This window comes from Acinonyx jubatus, chromosome C2, assembly GCF_027475565.1.
Source record: "Acinonyx jubatus isolate Ajub_Pintada_27869175 chromosome C2, VMU_Ajub_asm_v1.0, whole genome shotgun sequence".
Classification (NCBI taxonomy): Eukaryota; Metazoa; Chordata; class Mammalia; order Carnivora; family Felidae; genus Acinonyx; species Acinonyx jubatus.
Window position 1 is genome coordinate 115,788,304 of NC_069384.1, and position 16,915 is coordinate 115,805,218.

Consider the following 16,915-nt stretch of genomic DNA (forward strand, 5'->3'; position numbering starts at 1 on the left):
GTTTCCATCTGACACATTAGCTCCCTCTCTTCTGTGTTGTTTGAATCTTTATAATATGTCTGGATCATTTTCACAATCAGAAAAATATTGAAAATATTTCCATTACGAACCTAACAAGAATCAATGGCCTGGAGAAGTTGACTGACTTCTGACTAAAATATCTGACTAAATTCAGTGGGTGGGGAACGGACAGTTTCTTTCTTGTCATAATAACATGGAAGGCACCAAATCCACAGGTAACATACACTTAAACAAGAAAAATATAGGGGCTCTTGGGTGACTCAGTCGGTTGAGCATCCAACTCTTGATTTCAGCTCAGGTCATGATCTCACAGTTCATGAGTTTGAGCCCTGTATCAGGCTCTGGGCTGAGAGCACCGAGCCCCTGTGTCTCTCAAAATAAATAAATAAACTTAAAAAAAAAACAGGAAAAATATATACAAACATTGAAAGCAAACAACTTATATGTATTCACTGGAAGTAGCCATTTTCAAATGTTCTATTATTTTGCATTATTTATTTTTAGAGCCTATAAACAAACCTGTTTCTGGTAGTCTTATGTCCCCCAAATTTAAAACTCATCACAGTATAATTATGATAGGAAGAAACATATTATGAGAATTGAACAAGAGCAGAGTAGAAAATAGGTTAACAAGGGGCACCCGGGTGGCTCAGTCGGTTGAGCATCCGACTTCAGCTCCGGTCATGATTTCACACTCCATGAGTTTGAGCCCCACGTCGGGGTCTGTGATGACAGCTCAGAGCCTGGACCCTGCTTCAGATTCTGTGTCTCCTTCTCTCTCTGCCCCTCCCCTGCTCATGCTCTGTCTCTCTCTGTCTCAAAAATAAATAAAAATATTAAAAAAACATTTTTTTAAAGAAAATAGGTTAGCAAACTTAACAACTGTCATATATTTGTGAGTATATATAATTGCTTACAAAGAAATCTGCTATTGAAAGCTAAGAGACATTGTTTTCAAAATCATTTGAATCATTGTAAAAAAATATTCACTAGCTCAATTACTGTGAACTATATATTAAGCTACATTTCCAGTGTTTTCTTGGGCTATTCTTGGGCATTTAGTTTTTTTCTTCATGTAATTGAAGATCATTTTAGCAATTTTTTAAAAGTTAAGTGTTTTTTGTATTAAATGAATATATTAACTTTAAATGTATTGATTTTTGAAATCTTGAGTCTTCCCATTGAAAAGCATTGCTTACATTTCCTATATTTTACAACAAGCATTGAAATTTCAGTCTTCTTCATGAAGGTTCTATCCATTTCTTGTTAAACGTATTACTTTCTTTAAGATTTTATTTAAATCCAAGTAGGTTAACATATAGTGTAATAAAGGTTTCAGGAATAGAATTTAGTGATTCCAAAGTTGTCTCTATTGTGCATGGAATTTTTTTAAAAAATTTTTAATGTTTTTTTAATTTTTTTATATAATGTTTATTTTATTTTTGAGAGAGAGAGAGAGAACATGAGCAGGAGAGGGGCAGAGAGAGGAGACACAGAATCTGAAGCAGGCTCTAGGCTCTGAGCTGTCAGCACAGAGCCCAACACGGGGCTCGAACCCATGAATCGCGAGATCATGACTGGAGCCAAAGTCAGACACTTAACTAACTGAGCCACCCAGGTGCCCCTATTGTGCATAAAATTTTATTTATTTTTTTTACTCTTTTCTTTTCTAGGACTAATGAAGATAATATGGGAGAAAAGAGGGAGAGGCAGAAAATAAATTTAATAAATGCATTCATAAATATAAGAATTTAAAATAACTATACTACATAATATTTGAGAAAGACAGAGGGTGTAATGATTGTAAACATCCTGGGGTGGGAGTGTGATTCTGGCATTTAAGCATCAGAAAGAGGCTAGTGTGACCGGAGCAGAAGCAAGTGAGTGAGAGAGGAATAGGGGAGGAGATCAGAGTTGCTAGGGCATATGGGTCACTATGGGGTCTGTGGCTTCTCCTCTGAGACTGGTAGAATAAAAGCAAGCAAGTCAACCTTTCTTTACTGTAGCGCCTCAAAAAACCTCTTTTTTTTTTAATGTTTATTTATTTTTGAGAGAGAGAGAGAGACGCGCAGAGGAGGGGCAGAGAAAAAGGGAAACACAGAATCTGAAACAGGTTCCAGGCTCTGAACTGTCAGCACAGAGACCGATGTGTGACTCGAACTCATGAAGTGTGAGATCATGATCTGAGCCAAAGTCTGACACTTAACTGACTGAGCCACCCAGGTGCCCCTCAAGAAAACCTCTTGATGACCCATTCTATTCTTATTCTCCTGCACACAAGGCAGGAGGGATCTGCACATGATTCAGTTTCTTCTTGGCTTTAGTATAGGAACCCTGGCTTCAGAGACTGATCCGGCCCAAGAGTTCATGGTTGTGCATTAGCTTCCACACCAAGGCCACTATGGAACACACTGCCTCAGTGGCCCGCAGACTCCCATAAACATCAGCTTCCATCTGACTCAGGAAGAACAGACACAGGATTCGGTGGCAGAGGGAAGGGAGCTAATTCCAGTCATCACCCTCCCAGAAGCTCCTGCTTCAGAACCCGAAACTATATTTATCTTGGTCCAATTGCACAATGTCTCTTTATTCTCACCTTCCCATATTTCAAAGAAATTGATAAAATAAAAAGCCACAAGTTAACACGAAGCAATTTCTATATCCCGATACGTAGCATTTATTTTCAGTATGTATTTGATATTTTATGATGACTTTTGTCTAACAGATCATATTGTTCAGCAAACCTTACTTTAGTGTAAGCAATAGGCAAGAAGGCTTAGCTGTTTACAACAAAACTGTAGTTGAACTCTTCGCAGAACTATCTAAGGTTGTGGAATCACTCTTGCTTGAAACAATGAGTATGGATGTGATTAAAACAACGAATACCTTTTCGGCACTTATTTGTTATATATCATGCTAAATCCTTTATGCATGTGATTACCTCAGTCCTTCAAACAAGCCAGTGCGGTAAGCATCAGTGACATTTTACTATTGCAAGGGAGGACATCTAGGGGGCACACACATGTCGAGTGGCAGGACTGCTCTTGTCTGCCTCTAACCCAGGGGACCTAACATCCAGTCACTGTTTACAAAACCACCCAACAAACGCAGAAGCACTCAAAGGCCACAGAACCTTTGCAAAGATATAGAGCCGAATTACAAAATCCTCGGTTCCAGGGCACCTGTTGAGACAGTGGAGCAGAGCAGTTCAAGACTTGTTTCAGTGAGCATCACACAGCTTTGTTTCAATGGAGAGCAGCATACAGGAGCAGCTGTCTGCTCTAATCTCTGCCAGGATACTCCAAGCCAAGAATTACATTTTTAGCTCAAGGGCACTGTCTCTCCTAGAGATGTAGTTCTAAATTGAGGGCATTAACTGAGCCTCTGCTTTTCAGTCTGTCTCCTGAACATCCAAGGGTATCATTTTGAAAAAAAAAAAAAAAGAATGATAAAGAACCAGAGAATCAATGTGCTATACTCAGCTTCTCAAATGACTGGTATGATTTCCTATCTTCATTATCAGCAGCAGCAAGTAGCATTATTATAATCATTATTATAAGTATTTGTAGGCAAACTCTTTCTATGGTCAAAGTGTTAGGTATGATCTCTTCCACTAACAAGTGAACCTCTCTAGTCTTTCCTTCTTGGGTTAAACTGTTGGGAGCTGGGTGGAGGTGGGCAGGTCTGGAATCTTCTGTACAATGTACTGGCCAGGCACCCTTTGAACCCTGTTCGTGAGGTGGTCCTTTGAAACTTCTGGAGAGCTGTAATGATTGGAAAGTGGTATACTGAAGGAACATCATTCGTCCTCCTCTGAAAATTCTATTCCTTGTTTTTAGCACCAACACATTGCAATGCAAAGTTACTTCTATGTAATTCAAATACTTCAAAACAACTGGCCCATTCTTCTTTCTTCCTAAATCTTTATTTTTCCAGTGTAAATATTTCTGGCTTTAGCTGCTTTTCAAATGAAGCTATATCAAGATGCACTCTCACTCTACTGACTCTTTAAGACACTACGTTCTGCAGCTCTATTTGAGATGAGGCCCTGGGAACTAAATGATATTTCAAACACGTTCTTTGCATTGCAGAGGACAGGTGAACTGCCTGGGACCTTCCTTGCTTGGACACTAGACATCTATCTGCTAATGTAGATTAAGTTTGCATCCACCCACGTGAGATGACTGAATCATACTGAGCGTGGAGTGTATGGAATCAGTTGGAATTTTGTTTATTTTGCGTGGATTTTGGCAGTTTACTAATTAGGGTTTTGTTTCTTCATTTTTCAGTGGATGTCACATGACATAGTGAAAAGGGGACCGGACTTGAAGTGAGAGTATTTGGGTTGAATTCTTACAACAACATTCACGAACTCATTCAACAACATACAACAAGCTCATAAATTTTTTTATTTTACCTCTCTGTTTTCTCATATTTAAGTTAAGCTTGATAAAAATTGAAGATAAAGTATACAAAAGGAGTTTCTGAAGACCTGTGTAATCATTAAGTATTGTTTTTTGAAAACTTAAAGTCAGAGTCTTTTCATTAACCCCTTTTGATTCCATCATGTGATTTTTGCCCAACTATTTCATTGCTAAAAGGCTTTTGCCAAGAGATAGGGTTAGCAATTGTATTATTTTAAAAATATACAAAAAATATGGTTGGACTATATTGAGAAGTAACTGGTGTTTTTTTCATGAAGAAGTAAAATTGCTTTTTTGCAAACTATAGTGATATCATTTATATCAATCTCAGTTGCGGAAGTGAACAATTATCCTGGTGTTCCGGGAAAGATGAGTGCCTGACTTTTTAAACAGAAATACTTCAAAGTCAGTTAATGCTTCTTAAGCAGAGATGGGCAGAGGGAGGAATGGGTGATGCTCTTAGTTCGTCACTGGTAGCTTCAAATTATGGTAATTAGACTCACTGGTCAAAGAATGTCAGACTCCCTTAAGATCTCAAGGCTGCAATTCTTGACAGTGTTTATTGTTTATCACAGCAAAACCAAGTTGCTTTGAGAACAACTTCCAAGTAGGGACTTATTGAGGGTGATAGTCTCTTGTGACACAATGGCTACAGCTATGGCTTGACCCAGGCCAAAACGAACCCAAGATGAGTGCTTTTCTAATGTTCCTGGAAGGCTGTGACTGTACCAAGGACACTGCCAAAACTCCTCCCTGCTTTGCCAAAGCCCATCAGCAGAGTAATGAATGCAGAGGTGTAGGCTAAAGTGCCCATGGCAGTAAAGAAAACCAGATTGTATTTTGTTCTAACGGCACAAATCGTGGTTTCAGAACTGTGAAAAGCCAAACCTGAATGCTCTTCTGATGACGGGTTACAAAGTAAGGAAGGACTAGTTTCAAGAACATAATGTGGGAGGAGATTATATTGTAGTTTGAGGGACATCAACAATAATAAAGATGACAAAACTCTTGCTTAAAGATTAGCAGATCTACTTAGAACTTAGAAAAGCTTTGGGTTTGTTTCTACTAGGTAGTCAAAAAAAGAAAAATCATGTCCCTCTCTCACACTCTCACATTCCTTATTCCCCATCCCTCCACCTTGTCACCACCCCCCTCGGTGAGGCTAACAAGCAAACTGAGATCCTGGAACAGGATGGCGCACAATGAGGGGTGCTATGTCTGCACAGCAGAAGAAATATGTCTCTTCATGAAAACTACTAAAGAATTACACCTAAAGGAAACAATGATTTTATTAGTAAAATTTCAGTGTACCTACGAATTTTAATACTTTTTTCAAAAATATTATAAGAAAATGTAAGTACAGAAGTTGTGTTGAAATGTTGTATTTCACATGTCAGCATAGGAAGGAGAGTTAGAGATCCAAGATAATTTCTCTATAACTGAACAGTACCTGCTTTATTGGGCTTTCTTTCTTTCTTTCTTTCTTCCTTTTTTTTTTTAAAGCCAGCCACCTACCATTCTCTACATCTTTACCTATACGTACTAGAAAAGCATCCATACTTTCCTAAGATGACCAGCATTTCTATCACAGATGATTGACTCAGGGACTGTTTTCTGTCATATGAATACAGAAGCAGAGAAAGCCAGACCTTAATAAAATAAATAAAACAAACAAAAAGAACAATAGAAAACACAGAGAGACAAGAGATGGAGAGAGCATTTACTTGTTTCCCCAAAATATTAGAGGTAGACCTAGTCGTTAGTTTCTGGGGTCCACACCATAACAATTAAATCAGAATCTTTGTGGATAGAGAGCCCAAACACTGATATTTTTACAAATCTTGCCAGGTAAGTCTACAGGGAAGCCAGCTTTGAGAACCATGGTTTTAGACAGTTGCTGAGGCCCAAATGCATCTACAATGAGGGCTTGAAAGATACCCCTGTATCTGTTCAATAAATAATTCTTAGTTGATGTACTCCACCAGAATTTTAAAATATATCGTAGGTGCCATATTTCATTAAAATATGGTTTAATGCTGGGGTGCCTGGGTGGCTCAGTCAGTTAAGCAACTGGTTCTTGGTTTTGGCCCTGCCATGATCTCATGGTTTAGTGAGTTCAAGCCCTGCATTGGGCTCTGCACTGGCAGCACAGAGCCTGCTCGAGATTCCCTTTCTCCCTCTCTCTCTCTCTGCCCCTCCCCCATACGTGCTGTCTCTGTCTCTCTCAAAATAAATAAATAAACTTTATGGAAAATTTAAAAAAATTGTTTTAATGCTATGTTACATTTTGATCAATTGTCTCAGAGAGAAATTTACAGCACATTTCTGAATTGTCATTCCTTTGACCAGAGGTTTTTGTTTGTTTGTTTTGTTTTGTTTGCCTTTTTTTTACAAAGGTAAAGTTTCAGGGTTACAAACAAAATATACGTAATTGTATTAGTTTAGTAGGAGTCTCAGTTTCATGGTTTTCAACACTGAGCATAAGAAACTGCAGAATTTCCCAGGTTCCATTGTCCAGAGATCAATGACTACAGTTACTTCCTAAGTGTTACCAGTTTCTGCAGATGTTCAGGAACATGATGTTTCTACCACCTCTATCTGCCTTTTAAGTAGGGAACATGTAAGTTTATAGAAAGGTGGACACCAAAAATTAATGAAATTTTTATCTTTTTTACATGAAAAGTACAATCTTCCAAGTGTTGATTTTGTCAGATTTTCTTAAAAACTTCTTTTGACTCCTTTTCCCCCCTTTGAAACCTTGAGCCAAATCTTTATTGTTTTTCTCATTCTTTGATGAGCTTTTCACATATTTCTTCTGGTATTTGCTATAGATTCTTGATATATACTTCATGCACTGCAAGATTCAATCTGGTTTGGACATAATTTCTTTTTAATTTCATTTCTATAAACCCCTTTCTCTTTAACTTGGTAACTTACTCGCTATATCCAAATTAAGAAGAAGCAATGTTCACTTCACTCAGCTTTCTTACCTTAATGTCTTTCTTAATCTATCACTAAGAGAGATAGATATTTATGTTTGCAAAGGGCATCTTCACATAATTTAGATTCTGCCTGTTAACATCCAGCAGTTTGCTTAGTCATAAAGTAAAGGTAAGTATTGTAAATCCAAATATTTCCCTTGATTCAAATAATAAAAACAATCATAATGCCTTCATTCTGAGATGATGATGTTCACTTTTCTTACATTCATACCCAGGGGTCGGTTACCGTATTTCCTTCAAGACTCGATGCGAGTGTGTATCTGGCCATCTGCATGGTTGACCAACATTCCCTAGAAGTCAGAGTGGTTTCCATCACGGTCAGTGGATCTCTTCTTGAAGTACTGATTTTGTACACTGTATTAGTTTGTTTGATTGGTTAGTCATTTTTGTATAGTGTATTTCAGTTCTCTGGAATCTGTCATAAAACAGAACAATCAAAATTTGCTTACTAAATTTTTAATATATATATATATTTTTAGAACTCAACAAGTGGGGTCATACCAAATTTTACTTCTTTTACCAAAATGTTCGTTTAGCAGCCCTACATTTTGGTTTTGCTATCATTGCTTTTAATGGATTCATTGGAGTCCATTGGCGTGGACTTAATGGAGTAATTGCTAGCACTCCAGAATTAATCTCACTTCCTCTTCCCTCTGTTTTAATGGTGTCTTCCTCTTTCATTGACTGAAATTTCTCTTTTGGTGCCATTCAATGAGTCAAACATATGGATATCTGCAAACCTTTCATTTTTTGTTTATTTTTTTAGGAGATCAGGAATCCTTTGATTAAAAGGTGGGGAATTCTTTTGTTTTCTTATAGGTGGACAGATTCACTGCTTCCAAACAGCCGAGAAGAGGAATGTATCCAAAGTAAGGAATGTTTTAATGCACTCTCACACTGGGAGGAAATATTGTTTTGTAAATTTGACAGACATTTTTGATTCTATCAGCTGAGAAATGATGGCCAGGTAATCTAAAAAAGTATAACACAGAATTAATCAAACCAGGAGCCAGAAAGATTCAAAAGAGAAGTTTTCAGTGTTGCTGAAAAGCTTCATTTGAATTACTATTCAGTTGTGAAATCTTCAACAAGTACTTATTAATTGGCTAAAGTGCCAGGATTATACTAATTCATGGAGATTCAGATGTGAAGAAACTGGGCTAGGGTGCCTGGCTGACTCAGTAGGCAGAGCATGAGACTCTTGACCTCAGGGTTGTAAGTTCCAGTCCCATGTTGGGAGTAGAGATTACTTAATAATTAAAAAAAAAATCTTATAAATAAATAAATGAAACTATGCTGATGGGAGCTTCAGTCTTAAATCATCAAAAGTTTCTTTGAAAGAGGAGCATTGGCATTATTTCAATGACAAATAAGAATAAAGATTTAAAGGTTTGTCACAGATCAAACTGGAACTTAAATATCTGTATTCTTTTTTTGGTGTTTTTTTTTCCAAAACATAAAGATGTAATTTTGTTGTAATTTACAAAAATCTATTGTCAAGACTGTAAATGAAATTTAAAGCAGGGAAGAAAGAATAATTTTTTTAATGTTTATTTTATTTCTGAGAGAGAGAGACACACACACAGTGTATGCAGGGGAGAGGCAGAGAGAGAGGGAGACACAGAATCCGAAGCAGGCTCCAGGCTCTGAGCTGTCAGCACAGAGCCTGATGCGGGGCTTGAACTCACAGACCGCAAAATCATGACCTGAGCTGAAGTTGGACGCCCAACCGACTGCCTCCCAGCTGCCACCCAGCTGCCTCAGGAAAGATAAATTTTCAACTGATACTATTCAGATTCTATTCTCTTTAGCTTAAATAATTTATAGTTTGAATTAATGTAACTTGGTTGCTTATTTCATAAACTTCCCCAAGCAAGTAACAGTCATTTTAACTAGGGGTGCTCCTCTTTACTTCCTTACTTTGATTCATTCTTTTGTTCTGCAAATAATTTAGTGCTAGTTATGTGTCAAGTGCTGTGCTTGGCTTAGCTCAGACTTCTTCCAAATTAATGAAAGAATCAGCACAGATTTTCTGCAGCCCAACTGGATAGTCTCTCCACTAGTCTCTCCACGAAACTTCTGCACTTGTTTTCATCTTCTGGTACATCTGACAGGTACACTCCATACAAATTAAACTGAAAGTCAGGAGGTCTGTTGGATGTACTCTTATGAAGCTATAGTGTTCCTCCTCTTGTGGTGTTGTTCAGTACACTTCTCATGCATTCAGAAATCTTAATTCTTTGGTCCAGTAGGCATGTATTATCTCCCTCCACTGTAAAATGATGGACTACTATTTCCAAAGTCTTTCTCATACAATTCAATGAACACATCAATGTACTAACCTTTTTTCTTTAAGTTATTTATTTGGAGAGGGAGAAAGAGCACACTTGGATTGGGCATGGTATAGAGGGGGAGAGAGAGAGAGAGAGAGAGAGAGAGAGAGAGAGAGAGAGAGAGAGAGAGAGAGAGACTCAAGCAGGCTCTGTGCTGTCAGCACAGAGCCTGACACAGGGCTCGATCTCACAAAGTGTGAGGGCATGACCTCAGCCGAAATCAAGAGTTGGCTGCTCAACTGACTGCGGCCACCCAGGCGCCCCATCAATGTACTAATTTAATGAGACTTGTTTTCTTCAAATTGTCTTGTAGACTTACATTTTTATTGAAATATGAGCCTTAAAGACACTTTACAACTGTCTACTGCTGGACAAACTATTTAGGCTACCTCTCTGTGTCACATAGCCTCTCTGTTCCCTGTCCTTCCTCTGCCCTTCTCTACCAGAAAGTGTAGCAAGATTGAGGTATTTTTGAAAAATGGAAGATAACAGTAATCCCATTTTTTTTTCTTTGCAGGTCAAGGATTTCGATTTCTTTTTGCTTTTCTTTGTAGATATGGTATATTCACCTAACCCCTGGAGCTTAGTAGAGGTGGAAAAGTATTAATGTGGAAGAGATGTGAAACTAAGAACTGATAATGAGAGTGAATAGCATCCCATAACACAGAGGTGCAGTGGGAGCAAGTGGAGGCTAGTTGGGAAGCAGGCAGGAATTATTGCATCATTAAGGCCACGAGGGAAATTTCTATCACCTATATGCAACCCAGAGTCTCTTTTACCCATGGCTTCCTACATGTAAGACAGAGAGAACACATGTTTCTGAATCAGGTTTGTTATTCCTGTTTTTTTATACATTAAAAAAAATGTTTTTTTCAATTTAAGTTTAGTGCTTTCAAATGGAGGCATTACCCCACTATTTGTCCCTTAGTTTGATTTCCAAGGAACCCAAAGAGATGGCTCAGGATACTTTTAAAATATCTGTTGAATGAAATGATAACAGAATACCAATTTGATGTGTGCTTCGACTCTCGTTTTATTAGAACTCCAAAGGTTGAATTTATTAGCTTTCCAAATTATGTAGGAGTATGAGCTTATATTCCTCACTGTGTAAATTCAGCTCCAAATCTTCTGTAACTTTTTTAGTTTTCTGGCTCTAGATTCTCTCTTCCTGCAAAACACCTTGTGGACTTGTTTGTTTGTTTGTAGAGAAATATAAATATTTTTAATATTTATTTTAATGTTGATTTATTTATTTGCAAGTGAGCGAGTGGGGGAGGGACAGAGAGAGAGGGAGAGAGGGAGAATCCTAAGTGGGCTCCATGCTGAGCTTGATCAGTGCAGGGCTTGATCTCAGGAACCAGGAGATCATGACTTGAGCTGAAATCAAGAGTTGGAGGCTTAATGAACCGAGCCACCCAGGTTCCTTGAGATATATATTTTTTTTTAATTTTTTTTTCAACGTTTATTTATTTTTGGGACAGAGAGAGACAGAGCATGAACGGGCAAGGGGCAGAGAGAGAGGGAGACACAGAATCGGAAACAGGCTCCAGGCTCTGAGCCATCAGCCCAGAGCCCGACGCGGGGCTCGAACTCACGGACCACGAGATCGTGACCTGGCTGAAGTCGGACGCTTAACCAACTGCGCCACCCAGGCGCCCTGAGGTATTTTTTAAAAATCACCCCATGCTTTTTAGTATAATTTTACTTCAATAAGATTGAAATTCTCTTTCTTCTTGATAAATCATTTTTATTTGTGCTTCCTTGAGGTGATATTGAAATAATTTTGATTAGGGTTTCATGTGTTCCCCCAAACACTTCAGTCATTCTTTTCCATTCTTTATTGCTGTATTCTTGAAGATGCAACCCACTTTCCACTTCATGTATCAAAGAAAATTTGAATAGATGGTATAAATGAGTTCAAGCTTTTTTAAGTTTTTTTTTTAAATGTTCATTTTATTTTTGAAAGAGAGACAGAGTGCAAGTGGGGAAGGGGCAGAGAGAGAGGGAGACACAGGATCCAAAGCAGGCTCAGGCTCTGAGCTGTCAGCACAGTGCCTGATGCGGGGCTTGAACTCAAAAACCGCAAGATACGACCTGAGCCACGCTCAGGTTGGCGAAGTTGGTGCTCAACCAACTGAGCCACGCAAGCACCTTGAATATGAGCTTTTAAAATTATATAAACTACATCCATGGGCACAAAATAACATGTAAATGTTTCTTTGAAACCACTGTCAATTATATTTTCAACATCATAGAACATGTGAACATTCAGAAAACTAGTGAAAGGCAAACTCTCCCAATTTCCACAGAGAAAAAAGTGCAATATTGACTTATAGAAATCTTACACACACACACACACACACATTCTATTTTAATTTTCTCTGGTTGCTTTAACAAATTGCCACAAACCAGATCACATTAAATAACAGAATTCTATTCTGTCACAGTTCTGGAGGCTAGAAATTTGAAGAAAAGGTGTTATTAAGGTTGATTCATTCTTGCAGACTCAGAGGAAGAATCACTTCTATACCTCTCTCCTGGCTTCTGGAGGTTGCTAGCAATCTTTGGTGCTCCTTGGCTTTATAGACACATCACTCCGATCTCTGCCTGCATTGTCACATGGTGCTTTCCTTCGTCTGTCTCTGTGTTCCAATTTCTCTCTTCTTATAAGGCACTAGTCATTGGGTTAGGACCACTCCAATTTAGTATGGTTGCATTTAAATTTTTTTGTCAATGTTTATTTTTGAGAGACAGAGAGGGACAGGCATGAGCAGGGGAGGGGCAGAGAGAGAGGGAGACACAGAACGTGAAGCAGGTGCCAGGCTCTGAGCTGTTAGCACAGAGCCCAATGCAGGACTTGAAGTCATGAACCGTGAGATCATGACCTAAGCCAAAGTCAGATGTTTAACCGACTTAGCCACCCAGGCACCCATAGTGTGGTCTCACTTTAATTTGATTACATTCATAAAGGCCCTATGTCCAAGTAAGATCACAGGCACAAGTACCAAAAATTAGGGCATAAGATCTTTTAGGGGGATACAATTCAATGCACAATACACTACAATATCAATTTCAGGCAAATTTATAGTATTATTTTTTAAATAATAGAATGTGAGCATTTAGCAAAAGGAGTGGTAAACAACATTAACAAATTTGTGTTCTCAAATATCAAACTTATGAAGTGGACACATTTTCCTTTCCTGCTTGTTACTATAGAGAGATCATGGGACCACCATGATGAACATTGTTTTTAACATACATGTAGCACAAATGTTCATTTTAATTGCTTTGGGCAAGAAAGAAAAAAGTGGCTATATAACAGGACAGTCTAAGTGGATTTTTAGCTGGTTGAACAATTATCAAAAGTATTAATTACTGAATTTCTTTCATCCTGAAATTAGCCTCTATTGGTAACTTAGCAAATTCTTTATTTATCCCAGCAGTTGTATCAGTGACATAAATGTAGACGTTAAAAAAGTAGACATAAAAAAGTCAATGTATATGACAAAATCTAAGAAAAAAGCTAACACAAAAGGTTAACAAAATACAGATTCAAATTAACCTTAATAGGCTACCTCTAATTTTAGTCATAAAGCTGTGGACCTAAATGGATTTAATGAAGAAAATGAAATTATATAGGCAAAATACAAGTTTCTCTTTCTAAAATGAAAAAGTCAGTTGCTCGTACAGACTCTATATCTATAGTTTTAAAGAGCTGGTTTGATGATACTGTCTATAAATGGCTAACCACATTGTGTTCTTAAATTGCCATTAAATGAGTTTCTGGGTGAGACCCCCCCTAAATTAGCCCTAAGTCAGCAGGTAAGATTCCAAAGAGAGCAAAAAAACTTCCATTATGTGCACTCTGGAGAGAAACAATTTCATTACAAGGATTTCTGTTTTTACTGACTTTTCCTGGTTAATGTGCCAGAGAAGTCAGTTTGAAACACAACATTTGTAACAAGTCCATCCATAAGGAGAAATCTGACAATGAGAAACTTTACCCTGAAGCATATTGTTGCTGGCATCCTGTTCGTATCTAATGCTGCACACGAATAGAAATATTTCCAGTTGTACAAGTACTCTCTTTACACTGATTAGTTGGAAGGAAAGTTCATTTTCACGGTCAATGTTATAATGTATGAACACTGTAGGGGCCATGGAGTACTCTGACTCCAAAATTTTTGAGAGTAGCTAGGAGGATGATCATTGAAATCTGGGCAATTCACCTAATATTATTTGCTGGCAAAAAAAAAAAAATCAAGGAATACTTTAGTTGCTGGGAAAAGCCTTTCTCCACCATGCTCATATCTTCCACCCCCAACTTCAGCCTACTCTCATTTTTTAAAAAATGTTTATTTGTTATTGAGAGACAGAGAGAGATAGAACGTGAGTGGGGGAGGGGCAGAGAGAGAGGGAGACGCAGAATCCGAAGCAGCCCCAGGTCTGAGATGTCAGCATAGAGCCTGACTTGGGGCTAGAACCCACGAACCATGAGATCATGACCTGAGTCGAAGTCAGACACTTAACTGACTGAGCCACTCAGGCACCCCAGCCTACTCTCATTTCTTACGATTTTTGTTTACTCTTTTGTTAAAATTCTTTGGGTTCCATTTCCCTTATATCTTATGCATAGACCTTACTGGACTAAAGAACAGAGGTCAGGAAATAAAAGATCATCTACCAAATACTAATAAGTAAAATTTCTGTCATATACAATGAAAAGACAGACTCCAGGGTCACTAATGTTGGGGTTTAATCACCACAAATATACTAGAAATGGTTACTATGCCCATAAAGCTAACATAATTGGGCCTCAATAATAGGGTCCTATTGATATTTCGTTGTGTTACACAGTATCAGACCAACTATTAAAAAGTAATTAATAATTCTAAGGAAGCTAATCTCAATGTAAGGAATCTGCAATCATGAAAAAATAGAAGTAGCAAAAAGAAAGAGCGTTCAGTCTTCAGAAGAAAATATTTAAGGAAAAGTGGATAGCAATTTACAAAAACTGAAAAGGCTATTGAATTAAAGGAAGAAATATCTTTTGGAACAAAAAGTAGAAGCAAGCAAAAACAAAGAATGTCTTGTGGATATAGATTTTAATAAAAAGAACTTTATAATAGTTGGTTTCTCTAGGAATGAAATACTTGAAAATGTTATAAGTCTGTGAGAGTTAGAATTTCAGTAATGATAAGTTAGCTTGGGGGCACCTGGGTGGCTCAGTCAGTTGAATGTCTGACTTTGGCTCAGGCCATGATGTCGCAGTTCATGAGTTCAAGCCCCACATCGGGCTTGCTGCTGTCAGCACAGAGCCTCCTTAGGATCCTCTGTCCTCCTCTCTCTACCCCTCCCCCACTTGGCTCACTCTCTTTCTCTCTCTCTCAAAAAAAAAAAAAAAAAGATAGCTTGTACTGGAAATAACTATCCCATGGATAATAATGAACCTGAAACAATTACTTGAAGACATTGGAGAGCTGTCAAAAGCTGTCTAAAACTGTTGAGGATTTGACCAGTAAAAGAAGAGAATTATAATGACTGAGTGAGATCCATGTTTATACAGCCATTTCCCTGTGGACAGTCCCCAGTCCTCAGGTGCAGGGCAGCTACAACTCAAGTAGAATGCTCCAGTTTTATTGACTTGTGATGTCAGTGAAGAGATTTCAGGCTGCGCATTGAGGGTAATATCAGAAAGTAAGGTGATACAGAGGGAAGAACATTAACATTTGCCTGTAAAAAACCCTATAATTCTTGACTGACCATTGAACTATACATGTCCTGGGGAGTCCCCAGTGATGACAGCAGAAAGTAACAGCTGAAAGGACTGGACAGAGGTTTCTTTTGCTGTTCAGTGCCAGGAAATAGAGTTTGGAATATGAGGACTGCCAAGGATAGTGGGGCTTGGTAAAACCTTCAGGCATTTGATAGACTGGCCTTAACACAGTATAAACCAAAGGTCCAGGAGTTAAAGATGATCTGCCTTCAGCTACATGTCTGAGAACAATTAATCCTTTTCAGAGAAAGAAGACAAACATCAGAAATTCTACAATAATTATCCACAATATCCTATATACAATAAAAAATTAATATACATCCTAAGAAACAGAAAATTGTGGCTATGTCAAAAAAAAAAGCTACCTATGCAAATAGATCCCAAGGTGAAACAAATATTGGAAGAGTAGTAAACAGGTATTATAAATATGTTCAATAATTTAAAGAAAATGATGGTCAAAATGAATGAACAGGTGTGCAATCTCAGCAGGTACATAGAAGCTGTGAAAAAGAACCAAATAGGAATATAAGAACTGAAAAATGTAATATCTGTAATGAGCTTAACAACAGATTGAAATAAGGCCAGTAAATTATGAAAAGCAAACCATAGAAATTATTCAATTTAGAGAGAAAAAAATTGGGGGGGTGCCTGAGTAGCTCAGTCGGTTAAGCGTTGGATTCTTGATTTCGGCTCAGATCGTGATCTCATGGTTCGTGAGATAGAGCCCTGCATTGGGCTCCGTGCTGACAGCCCAGAGCCTGCTTGGGATTCTCCCTCTCCTCTCTCTCTGCCCCTCTTCCCATGCTCTCTCTGTGTCTCTCAAAAAAAAAAATAAACATTTAGAAGGAGAGAGAAAAAAAATTGGAAAAAAGTAAATAAAGTCTTGGTGACCAATGAAGTAACAGTAAGTAGTCTAACATACATTTAATTGAATTCACAGGAGGAAAGGAAAGAACAAGAATCAGTTTGGGAAGTAATTTAAAGGAATTATGGTTGAAAGTTTAACTACTATCAACCTACCTATCTATGACACTCAGAGGAAACTAAGTAGGATAAATATAAAGAAAACCACACATCATAAACTAACTGCAGAAAACCAAAGCTGACACATTTCATCTCAAAAACCAGTAATACGAATCCCATCAGATAAAATGGAGGTTAAAACTGTAAATTGTAGGGGAAGAAAAAAAAAATCTGTTCACCCAAAATTCTATATCCAGTGAAGATACCATTAAAATGTATATAAAATAAAAATATTTTTAACGTTTATTTATTTTTGGGACAGAGAGAGACAGAGCATGAACGGGGGAGGGGCAGAGAGAGAGGGAGACACAGAATCGGAAGCAGGCTCCAGGCTCT

General features: G+C 37.9%; 1 protein-coding gene across 1 annotated transcript in view; it reads left to right on the forward strand.

The window, feature by feature from the left end:
- The window catches only part of PLSCR4 (phospholipid scramblase 4), a 133,961-nt gene that overhangs the window by 63,118 nt on the left and 53,928 nt on the right, over nucleotides 1-16,915 (forward strand). Inside the window, exon 5 of the mRNA XM_027061655.2 lies at nucleotides 8,267-8,316. Coding sequence (XP_026917456.2) covers nucleotides 8,267-8,316 — 50 coding nt within the window. The remainder of the gene's footprint in view (nucleotides 1-8,266; nucleotides 8,317-16,915) is intronic.